Source organism: Oryctolagus cuniculus, chromosome 16, assembly GCF_964237555.1.
Source record: "Oryctolagus cuniculus chromosome 16, mOryCun1.1, whole genome shotgun sequence".
In the NCBI taxonomy this organism is placed as follows: domain Eukaryota; kingdom Metazoa; phylum Chordata; class Mammalia; order Lagomorpha; family Leporidae; genus Oryctolagus; species Oryctolagus cuniculus.
Window position 1 is genome coordinate 15,241,846 of NC_091447.1, and position 19,983 is coordinate 15,261,828.

Sequence of the window (19,983 nt, forward strand, 5' to 3'; positions counted from 1 at the left end):
CACGAAGTCCCCTTAAGAGGAGCAAACGTGGACTCACAAACTTGGAAACACGCACATCTGCAAGTGGATGCGTAGCATGTATCCATAAAGTTTACACAGAGCGTGTATTTGCCAAGAGCCAGTGAGTCATAGGCACATGGGTTGTAAGAGGTTGAACTCCAGAGAACAGATCAGGCAGTGGTGCTTAGTGCCATCACATGATCCGCCCCGGGGCGCTGTGCTCGCCCAGGATAAAGCGTGGGGCGCAGCAGAGCCCACAGCAACACTGCGGCTCCCCGTGCAGGCTTCAGCCTCGCCTGCCTGTGTCTGGGAGTCCAGCATGGAATCTCTCTACTATTTCCTGGGATTTCTGCTTCTGGCTGCAAGACCGCCATGCAGTGCTGCCACACGTGAGTGACTCCCGGGGTTCTGCACTTAACCCATTCTCTGGCTGTTGGCTGAAGCAACGGCTAACAGTGTCCTCTGAGCTGAGCTGGACTGAAGCTAGCTCCTTGGGGAGCATCTACAGCCTCACTCCGTCTTCTTCTGGGGGCCCACAAGAATGCTGGAACTATAGCAAAATGCTGCCAGCCCTTTCTTTGCTGTCTTTGAAAAGTAAAGACCATGTAGCCTTGCTCTGTGGGATTCTTTTACCATTGCAATTGCCACCCACTCTTTTGTTTGTTTAATTCCAGAGACAGAGAACTTCCCAAACGCCAGCAAGAGTCAGGACTGGGCAGGGCCAAAGCCAGGAGCCAGGAACTCAATCTAAGTGTCCCACATTGAGTAGCAGGAACCCAACTACTTGAATCACCGCCTGCTGCTTCCCAGGCTGCACATTAGCAGGGAGCTAGGGTGAGGAGTTGGAGCAGGGGAATAAGCCTAGGCACTCTGTTGTGGGATGAGGGGGTCCCAAGTGGCATCTCTTTTATTTTTTTAGATTTATTTTATTTATTTGAAAGAGTTAGAGAGAGGTCTCCCATCTGCTGGTTCGTCAGAAGTGGAGTGCTGGGAATCAAACCGGCGACTATATGGGATGCCAGCACTGCAGGCCAGGGCTTTAACCTGCGGCACCACTGCGCCACAGCATCGCTTCCCACCCCTACCCCACCCCGCAGTGGTATCCTAACCATTAAGGCCAAATGCCAGTCTACCCCATTTCTTTTTCCACCCTTGACAAAGAGGGAGCCAGTCCTTGGCCAGGGAACAAAGCATCTCCACCGATTCAGCTTTGTCGTCCTTCCAATAGGGTGGGGACCTCGGATAAAATAGGCTGCCATGGGGGGGGTGGGGGCTCGCTACTAACCCCAACCTAGAAGCTGTCGCCGACCCTGCGGGGGCTCTCCTAGACGTGCTACCTCTGGCCCCTTGAGAGCCCATCCCCGGTGGTGTGAACCAGTGGGTCCGGGAAAGTACCTTGTTCGGGTCGGGGCGGGTGGCCAGTTCTGCAGGCGGGGTGTGGGCGCAGGTCGGAAAGGGGCTAGCAGGGAATGTCCTGGGAAAGCCAGTTCCCCGGATCAAAAGTCCGGGGGTCCTGACGGCCGGCAGCTCCGTGGAGGGAGCTGGGCACAGGGGCGGAGCGTGGTCCTCGCATCACACCAGGCGGGCGGAACAGGGGTCTGGGACAGGCAGACTGTGCCGCGTCCTTGGGCGGTCTCACAGTCAGATCCGGGCGGGCGTGTTGGGGCGCGATGAGACGGGAGCGGCCTGGACCCGGGTCCGGCAAGGCGCGGCCCGCGGCGCCAAGGCTGCAGATCTGGGCCGCACCCCAGCCGGGAGACTCCGCGCGCGCCCGCCGGCCGGCCCGAGGTCGCTTCCTTCATTGGGTTTGCGTTTCCCTATTTGCAAAACTGGGTGAAAAGACTCTCGCGAGGTCCACTTAGAAAAAGCTACGGGGCGTGGAGTTGTTCTTAGGGAGGCGGCCCTGCGCACCTCCCAGGGGCGCAGTCCCAGGAACTGACCCCCTGGAGCCAACCGGCTATGGGCAGGGCAGGGCAGGGCCGGCCTCTGCCATCAGGGCCACTCGGGTCCTCTCCATCAAGCCGGCTGGCCTTAGGCTGCAACCGGCCTGCAGTGGGGAGGGGAGTCTAAGGTGGAGCAGACCTGGGCACTCCAGGGTTGGCCTTGTCCCAGACCAGCTAGTCTAGGGGTGTGGGGAACACCCAAAGATTCCCTGTCACTTGCAACTCCCAGGGGACGGCTTGCAGAGGAGTTCCCAAGTGGCCCTGGCACCAGCTCCCTGCTGGAGGGGATACGGAGGAAACCCAGGGTGGAGAGGATGGCCCAGGAGGAAGGGTGTGACTGGCTGGTTACCTCCCTCCCCACTCTCCCCACCTTGTACTCCCTTTTTTTTTTTTTTTTTTAAATTTATTTGCTTATTTGAAAGCCAGAGTTACAGAGAGAGGGGGAGGGGGAGAAAGAGAAATATTCCATCCACTGATTCACTCCCCAAGGGCCAGAGCTGGACCAATCCAAAGTCAGGAGCCGGGATCTTCTTCCAGGTCTCCCATGTGGGTGGCAGGGACCCAAGCACTTGGGCCATCTTCTATTGCTTTCCCAGGTGCACTAGCAGAGAGCTGGACTGGAAGTGGAGCAGCTGGGACTCGAACAAGTGTCCATTTGGGATGCAGATGCCACAGACGGCCACTTAATCCTCTGAGCCACAGCGCTGGCCCCGTCTGCTCACTCTTGGGCTTATTTTTCAATTGTGTTTTGTATTTTAAGGTCATTGCAGATTCACATGCAGTTGTAAGAAATAGTGCAGAGATCCCCAGCTTCCCCACAATAACATCCCATGACACACAGTATCAGAGCCCAGATGTTGACCTTGAGACTTCAAAATACACAGCAGACCCCCAGCAAGGATCCAGAACATCCCTTCTCAGCAAAACTCATACCCCTTCCCCTGTCCAACCTCCAACCGAGCCCCAGAAGCCACCAGTCCCTTCCCCATGTTTCCAATTCTGTCATTTACAGAACACTGTATAAATGCAATCACACAGTATATTGCATTTTAAGATTGGCATTTTTCTCATTACAAATCACTGGAGATTTATGGAAGTCATTGCATCAGTAGTTTGTTCCTTTTTATCCCAGAGTAGGATTTCCTTGTATGAACATACCACAGTTTGGTTAACCATTCACCCACTGAAGGACCTGTGGATTTATTCCAGCTTAAGCTGTTTTGGATACAGTTGCCAGGAATATTCACATAAAAATTTTTGTGTGAATAAAAGTTCCATGTCCCCAGGATGCATGGCCAAGAGTATAATTGTTTGGATGTATGGAGGTTGCATGTTGAGTTGTTTTTTTTTTTTTAAGATTTATTTATGTATTTGAAAGGCAGAGTTACAGAGGGGGAGAGAGAGGGAGAAGGAGAGGGAGAGAGGCAAGGAGGGAGAGAGAGACAGAGACAGAGACAGATATCTTCTGTCTGCTGGTTCACTCCTCAAATAGCCACAGTGGCAACAGCCGGGACTGAGCCAGGCCAAAGCCAAGAGGCAGGAGCTTCATCCAGTTCTCCTACAAGGGCATAGGGACCCAAGGACTTCTTCCACTGTTTTCCCAGGCCATTAGCAGGGAGCTGGATCAGAAGTAGAACAGCCAGGACTCGAATCGGCGCCCATATGGGATGCCAGCACTGCAGGTGGCAGCTTTGTGTGCTATGCCACAGCGCCAGCCCCTCATGTTTAGTTTTACAAGAAATTACCAGAGTGGTTGCAACATTTTATTCCCTCCAACAAGGGCTGACTGATTCAGTTTCTCTGCATCTCTGCTTGCTTTTGGTGTTGTCACTGCTGTTCACTGCAGTCGTGTTGATGGGTCCACAGTGATAACTCCATGAACCTTGAATGTGCATTTCCCTGCACATGATGTTCAGCATCTCCTCATGGAGTTGTTTGCCATCTGTACATCTTCTTTGGGGGCGTACCTGTTCATATCTGTTACCCATTTTCTAATTGAGTTGCTATTTTTTAATGTTGAGTTTTAAAAATTCTTTGTATATTCTAAATATTGTTTTTTTTTTTTTGAAATGTGGTTTGCAATTTCTCCCAGTCTATAGTTGGCCTTTTCATCCTCTTCACATGGTATTTCTCAGGGTAAAAAAAAAATTTTTTTTTGACAGGCAGAGTTAGACAGTGAGAGAGAGAGACAGAGAGAAAGGTCTTCCTCCCGTTGGTTCACCCCCCAAATGGCCGCTATGGCCAGTGCTGCACCGATCCAAAGCCAGGAGCCAGGTGCTTCTCCTGGTCTTCCATGGGGTGCAGGGCCCAAGCACTTGGGCCATCCTCCACTGCACTCCCGGGCCACAGCAGAGAGCTGGACTGGAAGAGGAGCAACCGAGACAGAATCCGGCGCCCCGGCCGGGACTAGAACCTGGGGTGCCGGTGCCGCAGGTGGAGAACTAGCCTAGTGAGCCATGGCGCCGACCAGAGCAAAACTTTTTAAATTTTAGGAGGTGTGTGTGGCACAGTGGTTAAGATGTCATCTGGGATGTCTGCATTCCATATTGGAGTACTTGGTTTTGAGTCCCACCTCCACTCCTGATTCCAGTTTCTAGCTAATGTGTTCTCTGTGAGGTAATGGCCCAAGTACTGGGTTGTTGTCACCCATGTGGGAGACTGAATTAAGTTCCTGGATCCTGGCTCCAGCCTGCCTCAGCCCCAGCTGTTGCAGGCATTTGGAGAGTGAACCAGTGAATGGGAGATTCTCCCTCTCTCTCTCTCTCTCTCTCTCTCTCTCTCTCTCTCCCCCCTCTTCTGTGTGTGTGTGTGTGTGTGTGTGTCTGCCTTCCAAAATAAACACATTTTCAAAAGCTTTTCATTTCAATAAGGTCCAACTTTCACTTTTTTGTTTTATGAATCAGACGTCTGGTGTCAAGTCTAAGAATTTTTGCCCAGCCCTCAAACCCAAAGGCGTCACCTGTGCCTTTTCTTTCTGTTCCCACATGTGCTGCTTCTTTCTGTACAGCCCCATTTGTGGAAAAGCCTGTCCTTCCACCGTTGGACAGCTTTTGCGTCTTCTCCAAAAGCCAGGAGGGCAGGCTTTTGCAGGTTTCTTTCTGGGCTCTCTGTTCTGTCCCATGGACCGGGGGTCACTCTCCTTTAAATTTGTGTTTCTCTTTGACCTGTGACATTTGAAATCCGAGGATCATATTTCTGGAAACACTAGCTTTCAGGATCTGAGAAACAGAAAGATTCCCTGGTACGATGGGAAGAACTAGTCCTGGGAGTAAAGGCTGCGAATCTCCTCTTCCCCTCAGTTAAAGAAGAACCTGGTAGATCACATCACCTGGGTGGGTCACATCACCTGGGTGGGTCACATCACCTGGGTGGATCACACCACTTGGGTAGGTCACACCACTTGGGTAGATCACACCACCTAGTAGATCACATCACCTGGGTGGATCACATCACCTGGGTAGGTCACATCGCCTGGTAGATCACACCACCCGGATAGATCACATCACCTGGGTGCATCACACCACCTGGGTGGATCACATCACCTGGGTAGGTCACACCACTTGGGTAGATCACACCACCTGGGTGGATCACACCACTTGGGTAGATCACACCACCTGGGTAGATCACATCACCTGGGGGCATCACATCACCTGGGTAGATCTCATCACCTGGGTAGGTCACATCACCTGGGTGCATCACACCACGTGGGTGGATCACATCAACTGGGTGGATCACACCGCCTGGGTAGGTCACACCACCTGGTAGATCACATCACTTCCACCCATAAGTGAATGAGTTTGAACTAAATATCTTCGTTCTTTCCACATGACTCAATTCGAGTGAATTTCCAGTTACAAACGTTTATTGATAAACATGCGTTTCCTGTCCTCAGGATTTGTTTCCAAATAAGAACCATCTCACAGAATCACAGGACACTTGGGGTTTTTGTGATCCGAAGACCCACGTCTCCAGCCTTTGCGGTCATCTGGGGAGTGAACCAGCGGATGGAAGACCTCTCTCTGTCTCTCTCTCTCTCTCTCTCTGGCTCTACCTCGCTCTGTAACTCTGTCTTTCAAATAAATAAAATAAAACTTTAAAAAAAATTTTCTTGGGACCAGCGCCGTGGGATAGCAGGTTAAGCCTCCACCTGCAATGCCAGCATCCTAAATGATGCCAGTTGGAGTCCCGGCTGCTCTACTTTCAATCCAGCTCTCTGCTATGGCCTGGGAAAGCAGTAGACGATGGCCCAAGTCCTTGGACTCCTGCACCCATGTGGGAGACCTGGAAGAAGCTCCTGGCTTTGGCCTAGCACAACACTGGCCATTGCAGCCATTTGGGGAGTGAACCAGCATATGGACAATCTCTGTCTCTGTCTCTCCCTATCTCTCTAACTATGCCTTTCAAATATATAAATAAATCTTTAAGAAAAAAAAAAAAAACACCCTGTGGCAGGCATTATGGCACAGTGAGTTAAGCTATTGCTTGGGACACCTACATCCCATACCAGAATGTCAGCTCCTTCACTTCTGATCCAACTTCCTGCTAATGCTCCTAGGAAGGTGGTGAATGATGGCCCAAGTACTTGAGTTCCTGCCACCCACATGGGAGACTCAGACGGAGTTCCTGGCTCCTGGCTTCATTCAGCCTGGCCATCTTGGTTATTGTGGGCATTTGGGGAGTGAACCAACCAATGCAAGATTTCTCTCTCTCTCTCTCTCTCTCCCTCTCCCTCTCTCTCTCTCTCTCCCTCTCCCTCTCTCTCTCTCTCTGCCCCCACCACTACCTCTCCCTCTGTCTCCCTCTGTCACTCTGCCTTTCACATCAATAAATAAAATAATTTTTTTAAAAAATTAAAACACCCTCTATTCACTTGGCATATTGGATATATTACGTATGTGCTTTCCAACCATATGAAATGAAGTTTCTTTAACTATGGTTAGACAAGTACCAAATGAGAAACCAAATGGACAAAATAATGTGTTCGCCAACTATTGATACAGGATTCCATGATGTGCTGGACAATGAAAACCCCCATGGTTCCACGAGGGAGCACCCCCAACTCGATGGCTGGTCCCCAGAAGAAAACAACTGGAACGAAAAACTCCACCCAGTGTGGAAGAGGGGAGACGGGAGGTGGAGAAGCTCCTGGAAAGGTGAGTTGAAAGGCGCAACCCAAGCAGCTCTCCCTCTGTGGACCCTCCAACCCTCTAGACCGAGTGCTCAGGTTGTTGCTATGGAGATCCGTGCAGTCATCACCAAGTGGTGGCCCCTGGATTTGTCAACCTTTCCTTTACCCCAACACTATCACTTTCAAAGCCACAAAATACTGTTTGATCTCCTTAGAAAGGGACAAGTTGGTAGCTCTTAGGATATTTTGGAGGACAAGCAGGTGTAGCCTTCAACCGAGTTCACTAAGGTAGGAGCGGTTACCTTCTGAAGACCTGTGGCCCTGGAGAGGTTTTTGGCCATCTCAAAGCTGTGCTTTATTGGAAAACGAGTGTCTCCCCATTCTGATCAAAGAATGGGTCCTCCAGCCATTGGTCTGGGAACTCAAGCTTCCTCCTCACTCCGACTCAGAAGAATATTTTATTTCTAACTATTCTTTTTTTTTTCCTTTCTTTCTTTTTCTTTTTCTTTTTTTTTTTTTTTTGACAGGCAGAGTTAGACAGTGAGAGAGAGACAGAGAGAAAGGTCTTCCTTCCTTTGGTTCACCCCCCAAATGGCCAGTGTACTGTGCTGATCTGAAGCCAGGAGCCAGGTGCTTCTCCTGGTCTCCCATGCGGGTACAGGGCCCAAGCACTTGGGCCATCCTCCACTTCACTCCCAGGCCACAGCAGAGAGCTGGACTGAAAGAAGAGGAACCTGGAAAGAATCCGGCACCCCAACCGGGACTAGAACCTGGTGTGCCGGTGCTGTAGGTGGAGGATTAGCCAAGTGAGCCGCAGCGCCAGCCATCTTAACTAACTGTTCTTTCTGCAGTTAGAGAATTCCTTCTGTGGTTAGAGAATTTCTTGGGTTTTTAAAAATTTCATCTTCTAGAATGTTCTGGAAGCTGAAGTTAGGAATCCAGAAAATCAATTCCATGTGGATCCTGTGGTCTCACTCCGAGGTCTGTAGGGGGAAAGCAAACAAAGAGCCCCTCTTTTCGATGCCCTTAGGAGGCTGTGTGCAGGCGGTCCTGACCAGCGACTCACCAGCGCTGGTGGGCTCCACGTTGACGTTTGTGGTGGACTTGGTGTTCCCCAGATGCCAAGAGGAAGATGCCAGTGGCAACATCGTCTACGAGAACTACAGAAACGGTGAGAACACAGCGGGGTGCTTGTTGGTCCTTCTGCCAGCCCGAGGCACTGCTGTCACGCTAAGCCAGGACAGGGAGGGGACCTGGGAGCTGAGCTGAGCCCCTGCCCAGCCCCGGGGCCAACATCAACCCCAGAAGCCACACTGCCACACCCCGCTGGAGCCCAGTGATTGGACAGAGAGAATCCCTGGTTGATGCCCAGTTTCTGGTGCTATTACTTGTAACTGTTTGGGTTCTCAAAGAATCACCAGTTGGGCAGATATTTGTGGTCAGTTTGATCTCTGCTGACAGCATTTTTTTTTTTTTAAGCAAATGCTACATGACTACCACAAATGCTAAAGTGTCTATGTTTGGGTTCTGCTTTGCTTGTGGTGGTTAAAGACAAAAGCTCTTTGTGTGGGTTAAAGTTGAGCACAGATACATCTATGGAAACTACATGGTTAGAATTGTCCATCCTCAAAAACCTGAGGCTGTTCTGTCGGTGACGGGGCCATTTAATCTTTTCATTTTTTAGAGATGATTTTGTTATTTAGAAGTTTTATTAAACCTCTGATGTGATCATTCCTTATTAAATTTTTACCTTCTTTGGGGAAAATGTTAAATTCTTCTATGGAAAGAGTTCAATATTTAGCAAATGTTAAGTGTTCAATATTTTTGTAGCACTTTTTTTCTATTTTTTAAAATTTTTATAAAGGTCTCAAGTGACAATCCAGTCCTCTGAGTACTTCTAATAAAATTTTTATTACATTCTAATAAAAATTTTTATAAAATATCTATTACCACTTAAAGGAAATAGGGATCATTGAGGAAATGACTGATTGTAGATCTAGGACAAGCAGGTCCCTGGTGAGCCTGAGACACCTCACGGTACCAGCAAACAGGACGAGCTCAAAGCCACACCACGGGGCCAGGGGTCAGCTTGAAGGAGCTGCTGTTGGCTGCATTGAGGACAGCTTAATACTCAAAAGGATTAGCATCTATAGCACACTGATAAGTAAAAAGGCTCCCAAACATGTGAGTGACATAGAAAAAATCAAAGAAGATGGGGGAACTATTCCGGCAGACCCGGATGGAATTCCTGGCTCGTGGCTTCAACCTGGTCCAGCCCCAGCTGTTGTGGGCATTTGGGGAGTGAAGCTGACAATGGGAGCACTCTCTGTGTTCTGTCTCTCAAAGAAAAAGAATTTTTTTAAAAAAAGATTTCTTTATTTGAAAGGCAAAGTTACATAGGGGCAGAGACACACACACACACAGAGAGAGAGAGAGAGAGAGAGTGTAGGGAGCAACCCGGACTAGACTGTTACTGGAATTAAGACTTATTCTATGCATCTGCTCTCCCACAATATGGCGCTGGGAGAGGAGAAAACAGTTTCTACACAGCTGCCTCCAGTTCAACCAATAAACTGTAGGACTTGCTCCTGATTGGAGGAGAGCAGCGTACTCGGCGTGTGGGCAGCCGAGTTGGGATTGGCGGAGGAGGACTATAAAGGAGGAGAGAGACGGCATGCACCAGGAACATCTAAGGGGAACATCTGAGGGAACACCTGTGCAGCCCCCGAGAGAACCGGCCGGCGGTGTGCCGCTCCCCTGCGGAAGTGGGGAATGTGGCCAGGGGGAACTGCCCTTCCACGGAGGTGGAAGGGATAGTAGCCAACCCGGGAAGAACCAGCAGCAAACCCGGGGAGGGCCGAGCAGACGAAAGAACAGCGCAGGGTCCTGTGTCGTTCCTCCACGAAGAGGGGGAGCGACAAGAGAGAGAGAGAGAGGGGTCTTCCATCCACTGGTTCACTCCCCAGATGGCCACAACAGCCGGAGCTGCGCCACCAATCCAAAGTCAGGAGCCAGGAGCTTCCTCCAGGTCTCCCACATGGGTGCAGGGTTCCAAGGACTTGGGCCATCTTCTACTGCTATCCCAGGCCATAACAGAGAGCTGGATTGGAAGTGGAGCTGCCGGGACTCGAACCGGCATCCATAAGGGATGCTGGCAATGCAAGTGGCAGCTTTACCTGCTACACCACAGTGCAGGCCCCAGAAATATATTTATTTTTTTAATGTAAAAGGAAACATAAGTGCACTAAGTGAAATCTCTGGGTGGAGTTTTCCTGAGTCATTGCTTCCTATCAAACTTTTATTGGACTGTAACATGTATGCAGAGGAGTATACTGCAGGCTGCATTCTGACTGTTGGGGTTTTAGTCACCTAACAGCTTTGAAACAGGCAGTGAGGAGCATGAACAAGTGTTTAGCTGGGTGATGAGCCCGAGTGAGCTGAGCCGCAGTGACACCCGGGCTTGTTTTTCTCTCTCTCTTTAGACACTGGACCACCTGCTGACCCCTACGTGTACAACTGGACAACCTGGGCGGAGGATGGTGACTGGGGAAATGACAGTGGCCAAAGCCACCACAACGTGTTCCCCGATGGGAAGCCCTTCCCCCACCCTCACCCCCACCCCCACCCCCATCCTCATCCCCACCCCCATCCCCACCCCCACCCCCACCCCCACCCCCACCCCCACAGGTGGAAGAAATGGAATTTTGTCTACGTCTTTCACACACTAGGTGGGCCTTCTTCACCTGCCTCTACAGCGTTACTCTCCTCTTTGCTTATTCTGTACCTGGGAATTGCAATTCTGAGCGTTTGAAAGAGTGACCCTATTATCTATCTTTCACTAACTTGGGTGGGGAGAAGGAGACAAAAATAAAATCCTGGGGTCAGCATTCAGCACAGCAGTTGACACTCTGCTTGGGACACCCATAGTAATCGCCCTGGGTTCAAGTCCCAGCTCCACTCCTGATTCCAACTTCCTGCGAATGCACACCCTCGGAGGAAGCAGTGATGGCGGCCCTGCCACCCACGTAAGAGACCTGGATCGAGTCCTTGGCTCCTGGCTTTGGCCTGGCCCAGCCCTGGCTGTTATGGACATTTAGGGAGTGAACCAGTGGATGGCAGATCTGTCTCTGCCTGTCTTTCTGTCTCTGTGTCTGTCTTTCTCTGTGTCTCTCCGACTTTTAAATAAATAAAATTAATTAAATTTTTAAAGATTTATTTATTTGAAAGCCAGAATTACAGCAAGGAGAGGCAGAGAAAGAAAGTGAGATCTTCCATCTGCAGGTTCACTCCCAAAGTGGCCACAATGGCTGGAGCTGGGCTGATTCAAAGCCAGGAGCCAGGAGCTTCTTCCAGGTCTCCCACGCGGGTGCAGGGGCCCAAGGACTTGGGTCATCTTCTACTGCTTTCCCAGGCCATAGCAGAGAGTTGGATCGGAAGTGGAGCAGCCAGGACTTGAACCAGTGTCCAAATGGGATGCCAGCACTGCAGGTGGCAGTTTTACCCAGTACGCCACAGCACTGGCCCCCAAATTAATTAATTTTTAAAAATCCTGGTTAACTGTGCCAAACCTTCAGAGCACCAAAAAATTAAAATAAGAAAAATAGATTCAGCTTTCTCTTTATTTATTTATTTGAAAGTCAGAGTTATACAGAGAAAGGAGAGTCAGAGTCACTCCCCAGTTGGCCACAATGGCTGGAGCTGAGCTGATCCAAAGCCAGGAGCCAGGAGCCTCTTCTGGGTCTCCCATACAGGTGCAGGGGCCCAAGGACTTGGGCCATCTTCTCTGCTTTCCCAGGCCATAGCAGGGAGCTGGATCAGAAGTGGAACAGCTAGACACACACCAGCCCCCATACGGGATTCCAGCACTGCAGGCAGTGGCTTTACCCGGTACGCCACAGTGCCAGCCCCCAGCTCTCTTTTTTTTTTTTTTTTTTTTTTTTTTTGACAGGCAGAGTGGACAGTGAGAGAGAGACAGAGAGAGAAAGGTCTTCCTTTGCCGCTGGTTCACCCTCCAATGGCCGCCGCTGCAGCCGGCGCACCGCGCTGATCCTGGCAGGAGCCAGGAGCCAGGTGCTTTTCCTGGTCTCCCATGGGGTGCAGGGCCCAAGCACCTGGGCCATCCTCCACTGCACTCCCTGGCCATAGCAGAGAGCTGGCCTGGAAGAGGGGCAACCGGGACAGAATCCGGCACCCCAACCGGGACTAGAACCCGGTGTGCCGGCGCCGCAAGGTGGAGGATTAGCCTATTGAGCCACGGCGCCGGCTCCCAGCTCTCTTTTTTAAAAACTACTCAACTGCTTCATCTAAAACAGCATGAAAAAAATTAGCATCGATTTATTCATATGACACATGGATGAGCATTTGTTGATTTATGTAACTTTTTATGTTTTCAGAAGAATTTCTTTAAAGATTCATTTTTATTTATTTGAAAGAGTTACAGTGAGAGAGAGGTGAGAGAGAGAAAGAGAAAGTCTTCCACCTGTTGGTTCACTCCCCAAATGGCTGCAACAACCAGTACTGGGCCAGGCCAAAGCCAGGAGCTTCTTCCTGGTCTCCCACGCGGATACAGGGACCTAAGGACTTGAGCCATCCTCCACTGCTTTTCCAGGAATATTAGCATGGAGCTGCATGGGAAATGGAGGAGCCAGGACTCCAACCAGTACCCATATGGGATGCCAGCATTGCAGGCAGTGACTTAACCGGCTATGCCATGATGCTTGCCCCATTTTTCACATTTCTTACCAAGAACATACATCTCTTTAATCCTTAAAAAGTCTTCAGGGCCAGTGTTGCGGCACAGTGGGTTAAGCCACTGCCTGCGGCGCCGGCATCCTATATGGACGCCTGTTCAAGGCTTGGCTGCTCCTCTTCCGATCCAGCTCCCTGCAAATGGCCTGGGGCCCCTGCACCCATGTGAGAGACCTGACAGAAGCTCCTGGCTCCTGGCTTCAGCCAGGCACAGCCCCAGCTGTTGCAGCCATTTGGGGGAATGAACCAGCTGTTGGTAGTTCCATCTCTGTGTGTGTGTGTCTCTCTCTCTGTAACTCTGCCAAGGAAGGGAGGGAGGAAAAATCACCATGATTAACAGTACAGATACTTGCTGTTAACATGTGTTCTCTATACTAACATTTATTTAAATTTTTATTTATTTATTTATTGGAGAGGCAGAGTTACAGAGGGAGAGACAGAGAAAAAGGTCTTCCATCCATTGGTTCACTCCCTAGATGCTCACAACTACTGGAGCTGGGTTGAGCCAGGAGCCAGGAGCCTCCTCCAGGTCTCCCATGGGGATGCAGGGGTCCAAGGCTTTGGGCCATCTTCCATAGCAGAGAGCTGGATCAGAAGGGGAGCAGGCCAGCGCCACAGCTCAATAGGCTAATTGTCCGCCTGCAGCGCCGGCACCACGGGTTCTAGTCCCGGTGAGGGCACCGGCTTCTGTCCCAGTTGCCCCTCTTCCAGGCCAGCTCTCTGCTGTGGCCCGAGAGTGTGGTGGAGAATGGCCCAAGTCCTTGGGCCCTGCACCCACAGGGAGACCGGGAGCGGTGCCTGGCTCCTGGCTTCAGATCAGCGCAGTGCACTGGCTGCAGCGCACCAGCCGCAGCGGCCACTGGGGGGGTGAACCAATGGAAAAGGAAGACCTTTCTCTCTCTCTCTCACTGTCCACTCTGCTTGTCAAAAAAAAAAAAAAAAAAAAAAAAAAAGGCAGCTGGGACTAGAACCAGCAAGCATATGGGATGCAGAAGGAGGCTTAGCCTACTACACCACAGCGCCAGTCCCCAGTCATCTACTTCACTCTGTTAACTCTCAGAGCTGGCTTTTTCTCTGTTTTCAGTGCCTTCTTGGCCAGGTCCGTGAATTCGCCTCACACCTGATCTCTCTGAGCAGAGTCTCCTGTGTTCACCAACAGCCCGGCTCTCTTAGTCTAGTTCAGACTCTGCTACCTTAGCCAGATTTGACATCTTTCTTTCAAAACCAACGTTCAGACTGGAGATGTCCCTGCTTCTCCCACAAGACTCCTTTGCATTTCCATCTTCCGCTGAGGGCCCGGAGATCCCTGATACTCCAGCTCACACGTGCTCTTGTCTCTCGGCGCTGGAACTCACAATTTCCCCGGCTGTAACTAACCCCCTGAGGCACACCTGCCCCCCCCCCCAAGCCTGCAGCACAGCTGCCTGGGCCTCTCAGGTGCCAGGGGCGTGGCAGCCACACCTGCCCGACGCCATCCACCCCTCATCAGTGTGGCCTCTCAGCCTCCCCACCTCACAGACGTCCTACTGTGTACCCCCAAGTCGGGGACAGGCCCTGCCAGCCTCCGCCGTCAGACTAGGTAAGGCCTCGGGCCCTGCAGGAGAAGGAGTACTTTCGCCAGGCCAGCCCAGGGCATGGGGAGCACAGGAGGGCTGGGCCAAGAGAAGGCTCGAGTCCAAGGTGCCCTAGAAACTGTTTATGGAGCCTCCCCCCTCTCTTTAGTTTCTGTCATCGGCCATGTCCCTCTCATCACTCACTGGTGTTCTCACAAAAAAAGACTTCTAGAAAGTGGAGGATTCCAGACCCCTTTTTAAAAAGCTGCATAATGGTATAGCTGAAACAGTATTATTACAAAAATAAGGTAGATTTTGGAGTGTGTAATCTTTTTTAACTCCCAAGGACACCTCACTGCTACATTCAGTGTGTTTTCTTTGGAGCAGGTGTTGTGGTTCAGTGGGTTAAGCTGCCTCTTGCAATGTCGGCATCCCAGCGAGTGTCAGTTCAAGTCTCAGCTGCTCCAGTTCCTGACCAGCTCCTTGCAAATGAGCCTGGGAAAAGCAGCAGCAGATGACCCAAGGGCTTGGGCCCCTGGACCCACATGGGAGACCTGGGTGGCGTTCCTGGCTCCTGGCTTTGGCCTGGCCCAGCCCCAGCCCCCAGCCATTGAGGTCATTTGGGCAGTGAACGAGTAGATGGAAGATTTCTCTCTCTTCTCTCTAATTCTCCTACTTTCTCTGCCACTCTGCCTTTCATATAAATAAATCAGTACATTAAAAAATTTATTTTCTACAGGGAAAAATGTGTGCTTCAGTGCCAAATCACTTGGTTTGCAGAAAGTGTTTCTCTGTAAGCTACAGGCCGGCTGTATTAGCCTACTAAATCCCTTTCCATCATAACCGCCTCCAGCGCCAGCAGTCCCCCTTCATCCCTGGTGTCACTTTCCGTGCTGTAAGATACCAGCCATCAACCGCAGCCCGAAAGTGTTCATCCTGCCCCTTTCAAGAGAGAGACTGAGTTTGTGTAACTTCTACTACAGCACAAGGGGTCAAATAATAGAATTAAAAGATAAGCTCATTTTGGTACAAAACCTTTTGCCATCCATGCACAGTGTTTGCATAATGCACATTTTCCATGAATTTTTAAAGACCCCTTTGTGTGTCGTTATATTTTTTCTGTTATTGTGGATTGATGTTAATGTCTCCCTGTGCCTCGTGTATGATTTTTTTAGATTTTGTCGTGGGTATGTCCATCTAGGAAAAACTACAGCACACATACACACACATACACACACTCACACAGAGGGTTTGGTGCCACCCACAGTTCCAGGCAGCTACTGGAGGTCTTGGAAGGCAACCTGCTCTGACCAGGAACGATGGTGTTTGTGGTTTTGGTTTGGAGGAAAGTGGGCAGCATCTTTCCATTTGCAGCAGCCCATACGCCACCCCCGTCAGCCTGTGCCGATCGCTTCCTGTACTCAGTAACTGAAACCTTGCACTCTCTCCAAGGTCATTATTTCTACAAGCTGGGACGGTGTTCAGTGAGGGTTTCTCTAGACACAACCAACGTGACCCTTGGCCCTCAGCTTATGGAGGTGACCGTGTACAGAAGACACGGCCGGGCGTTCCTGCCCATCGCGCAGGTGAAAGACGTGTACGTGGTAACAGGTGAGTGTCCTGGCCGCTGTCATCCGCGGATGAGCTGCTTAGTTCCTTGACGTCGGTGGGTTGGGAGTTAGCACCAAGCGTTCTGGCCTGGGTTACCATTCATCTGGGCCCTGGCCCAAGCTTAAATATTCAGCTGTGTTCTAGCCATCTGTTTTCCAGAATAGCTTGGGAAAATTGCCTATGGAAAGGAAAAAAGTAAAATAAAATAACCCTGTATGCTCCCTAACTTTGATTTTTGTCACCTAAGAGCACCTTCAAAATTCCCTACTTAGAACTGAACCATGAAGGATCCTCTCTCTCTCTCTCTCTCTCTCTCTCTCCTGGGGGAACTTAGATCAGATTCCCGTATTTGTGACGATGACCCAGAAGAGTGATCGGAATTCGTCGGACGAGACCTTCCTCAGAAACGTCCCCATCTTGTTCGACGTCCTGCTCCACGACCCCAGCCACTTCCTCAACAAGTCCGCCATCAGGTACAAGTGGAGCTTCGGCGACAACACCGGCCTCTTCGTGTCCGACAGTCACACCTTGAACCACACATACGTGCACAATGGAACCTTCAGCCTCAACCTCACCGTGCAGGCAGTGGTGCCCGGACCTTGCCCTTCGCCCACGCCTCCTGGTGAGTGTTTGCCCAGGGAGCCTTGAGGCATTGCCTCCACTGCAAACAGAACACCCATGCAGGTCATGTTGCTAAGTGCCTACCTCAGGCTGGCGCCGTGGCTCACTAGGTTAATCCTCTGCCTGCGGCGCCAGTACCCCGGGTTCTAGTCCCGGTCGGGGCGCCGGATTCTGTCTCGGTTGCCCCTCTTCCAGGCCAGCTCTCTGCTGTGGCCAGGGAGTGCAGTGGAGGATGGCCCAAGTGCTTGGGCCCTGCACCCCATGGGAGACCAGGAGGAAGCACCTGGCTCCTGCCATCGGATCAGCGCAGCGCACCGGCCATGGCGGCCATTTGGGGGGTGAGCCAACGGAAGGAAGACCTTTCTCTCTGTCTCTCTCTCTCACTGTCCAACTCTGCCTGTCAAAAAAAAAAAAAAAAAATCCTACCTCAAAGGCTTGTTCAGCGACTCCGTAGTGAGTAAGTTTCAAAAGCCACCATCAGGAAGACAGGAGAATTTGGTGATTCGCACAGAGTTCACCTTTTTAAAATTTTTATTTATTTATTTATTTTCATTTTATCGGAAAGGGGGAGAGAGAGAGAGAGAGAGAAGTACGCCTCCCATCTGTTGATTCACTCCCCAAATGCTTCCAACAGCCAGGCCTGGGCCAGGCCAAAGTCAGCAGCCAGGAGCTTTGTCTGGGTCTTCCATGTACGTGCAGGGGCCCAAGAACTTGGGCCATTTCTCGCTGCTTTCCCAGGCGCATTAGCAAGGAGCTGGATCAGACGTGGAGCAACCGGGACTCAAACTGGTGCCCATACGGGATGCTGGTGCTGCTGGTGATACCACAGTGTCAGCCCCCACAGCCGTTCTTGAGAGCACATTCCAAAGCGTGTAGCCTGAGAGGATCTGTGGGCTAGCAGACGGGGACTGCTTCAGATGTTTAAATTGCTCCGATTAACCAGAGACCACCCTCAGTGGAGGTCTTTGAGGATACTCAAGAAGTCCTCTGGAGTCTGCTTGGGGAAGTCTTGGCTTCCACGTGATTCCCCACCCTACCCCATGCCATCAACATCCTCCTCTGGGCCATCTGCACGTGGACCCCAGGGTCCACTCGTGTGGCCATAGGCTGACATTCTCTCACTGGTCACAAGAGGGCGCCACACCCCCAATCCATGGGAGTACAGCATCGGGCTGTTAGGACTTGTAGTTATTTTTACCAAAACCTATTAGTTATAAATAGCTTTGTTATAATAAAGTGTTAGTAATAAAGTAATAAAAATGAGATCTCACTAAATCAAAGGATACCTAGATCAAGACACTGTTGTTATTACTGATTCTGATTCTTTTTCTGAAATGTTTTAAATGAAAAATAATGCATGATCCTTAGTAAAAAATCCAAACAATATAGAAATCTAGAGTGAATTTTCTGCCCAGAATGAAGCCCTGTTGATAACTGGGAGTGCTTCTTTATCTATGCTTTTATATACATATATACATATATATATACATATATATATACATATACCTGGTCTCTCATTTTGTTTTTTTTTTTTCATAACTGGATTCCTACTCTACATATTGTTCTACAACTTGCTTTTTCTCCACTTAGCAGGCATCCTAGACATCTTTCCATTGTTGGCAGTGGAAATCTGTCTCACTTCATTCAGTGGCCAACATTTATTTTATTTATTTGAAAGAGTTACAGAGAGAGGAAGAGCCAGAGAGAGAGAGAGAGAGGTCTTCCATTTGCTGACTCATTCCCCAAATAACCACTATAGCCAGAGCTGAGATGATCTGAAGCCAGGAGCCAGGAGCTTCCTCCGGGTCTCCCACACAGGTGCAGGGGCCCAAGCACTTGGGCCATCTTCTACTGCTTTCCCAGGCCATAGCAGAGAGCTGGATTGGAAGTAGAGCAGCTGGGACTAGAACCAGTGTCCAAATGAGATGCCAGCACTGTAGGCCAGGGCTTTAACCCACTGCGTCACAGCGCCAGCCCCTATTTGATAACATTAAGCATATAGCTTTATTCTAGTATTGCTGCAGAAGAATGAGTTTCTTTATCTACCAGTACCGATGGTCATCCTTATACACATGGGGACCACATGTGAAATAAGTTACAGATGTCTTTAGCCTTTAGAAACTTCTGAACAGGCACAGGCATTTGGCCTGGTGGTTAGTACACCAAGTCCTGTATTAGTGTCCTTGGGTTCAGTTCTGGCTCTGACTCATGATTCCAGCTTCCCGCTGATGCACACCCTGGGAGGCGGTGTTAATGGCCCAGGTAGTTGACCTGGACTGAATTCCCAACTTGTGGCTTTGACCTGGCCAAGCCCCAGCCCCAGCTGTTGCAGGCATTTGGGGGAGTCCACCAGTCCACCTTTCCCTCTTCATCTATTTTTCTGCTCTGCCTTTCAAATAAATAAATGAAGATTTTTTTAAAAAAGAGTTTTGTTCTAGAAAGCATTCCTGGCTATCCCGACTAGATTAACAGGCTTATTGCACATTATATTATTACTGGACCAAAGTTATGTTTTCTCTGCATTGTTAAGTGGCTTCACGATGAATCACAGCCAAAACAGACACCAAAGTCCAGCCCAAGAGTGAGGCAGCAGCAGGCTGGGGTAGGCAGATGGGTGCGTGCTATGTATAAGGCACAGAAGGCTCTTTCCTGAGCTAAGACTGCTGTTGAAAGACCAGTATCAGATTACTGATCACATACATTACACACACGGGGAGCCAGCACTGTGGTGCAGAGAACTGAGCTGCCTTGTGGCAGCTGGCATCCTGCTCCCAAGAACTGCTGTGAGTCCCGGCTGCACCACACTTCTGATCTGGCTTCCTGCTAGTGTGTACCCTGGAGGCACCAGATGGTGGCCCAAGGACCTGAGTTCCTGCGAGACCTGGATGGCATCCCAGGCTCCTGGCTTTGGCCTGGCCCAGCCCTGGCTGCTGTGGCTGTTTGGGGAGTGAACCAGTGGGTGGAAGATCTGTCTCTTTGTCTCTCCCTCTCCCTCTCCCTCTGCCACTCTGCCTTTCAAATGAATAAATACATTTTTTAAGTGCATGGAAAACTGGAATTAAAAGTGTGAGTTAGTTTGGGGGCAGAAATGTGTTTTTTTGAAGTGTTCATTTTCTATAAACTTTTTTTAAAGATTTATTTATTTATTTGGAAGTCAGAATTACACAGAGGAGAGGTAGAGAGAGGTCTTCCATCCGCTGGTTCACTCCCCAATTGGCCGCAATGGCCAGAGCTGCACCGATCCAAAGCCAGGAGCCAGGGCCCAGGAGCCTCTTCTGTGTCTCCCACATGGGTGCAGAGGCCCAAGGACTTGGGCCATCTTCTACTGCTTTCCCAGGCCATAGCAGAAAGCTGGATCAGAAGTGGAGCAGCTGGGTCT

At 50.4% G+C, this 19,983-nt stretch overlaps 1 protein-coding gene across 1 annotated transcript in view; it reads left to right on the forward strand.

Moving 5' to 3' along the window:
- The first annotated feature begins 185 nt into the window (after positions 1–185).
- Positions 186–19,983, forward strand: part of GPNMB (glycoprotein nmb) — a 31,669-nt gene continuing 11,871 nt past the window's right edge. The window contains exons 1-6 of the mRNA XM_070059398.1: positions 186–389; positions 6,944–7,096; positions 8,102–8,242; positions 10,554–10,799; positions 15,825–15,983; positions 16,318–16,605. Coding sequence (XP_069915499.1) covers positions 320–389; positions 6,944–7,096; positions 8,102–8,242; positions 10,554–10,799; positions 15,825–15,983; positions 16,318–16,605 — 1,057 coding nt within the window. The 5' untranslated portion in view covers positions 186–319. The remainder of the gene's footprint in view (positions 390–6,943; positions 7,097–8,101; positions 8,243–10,553; positions 10,800–15,824; positions 15,984–16,317; positions 16,606–19,983) is intronic.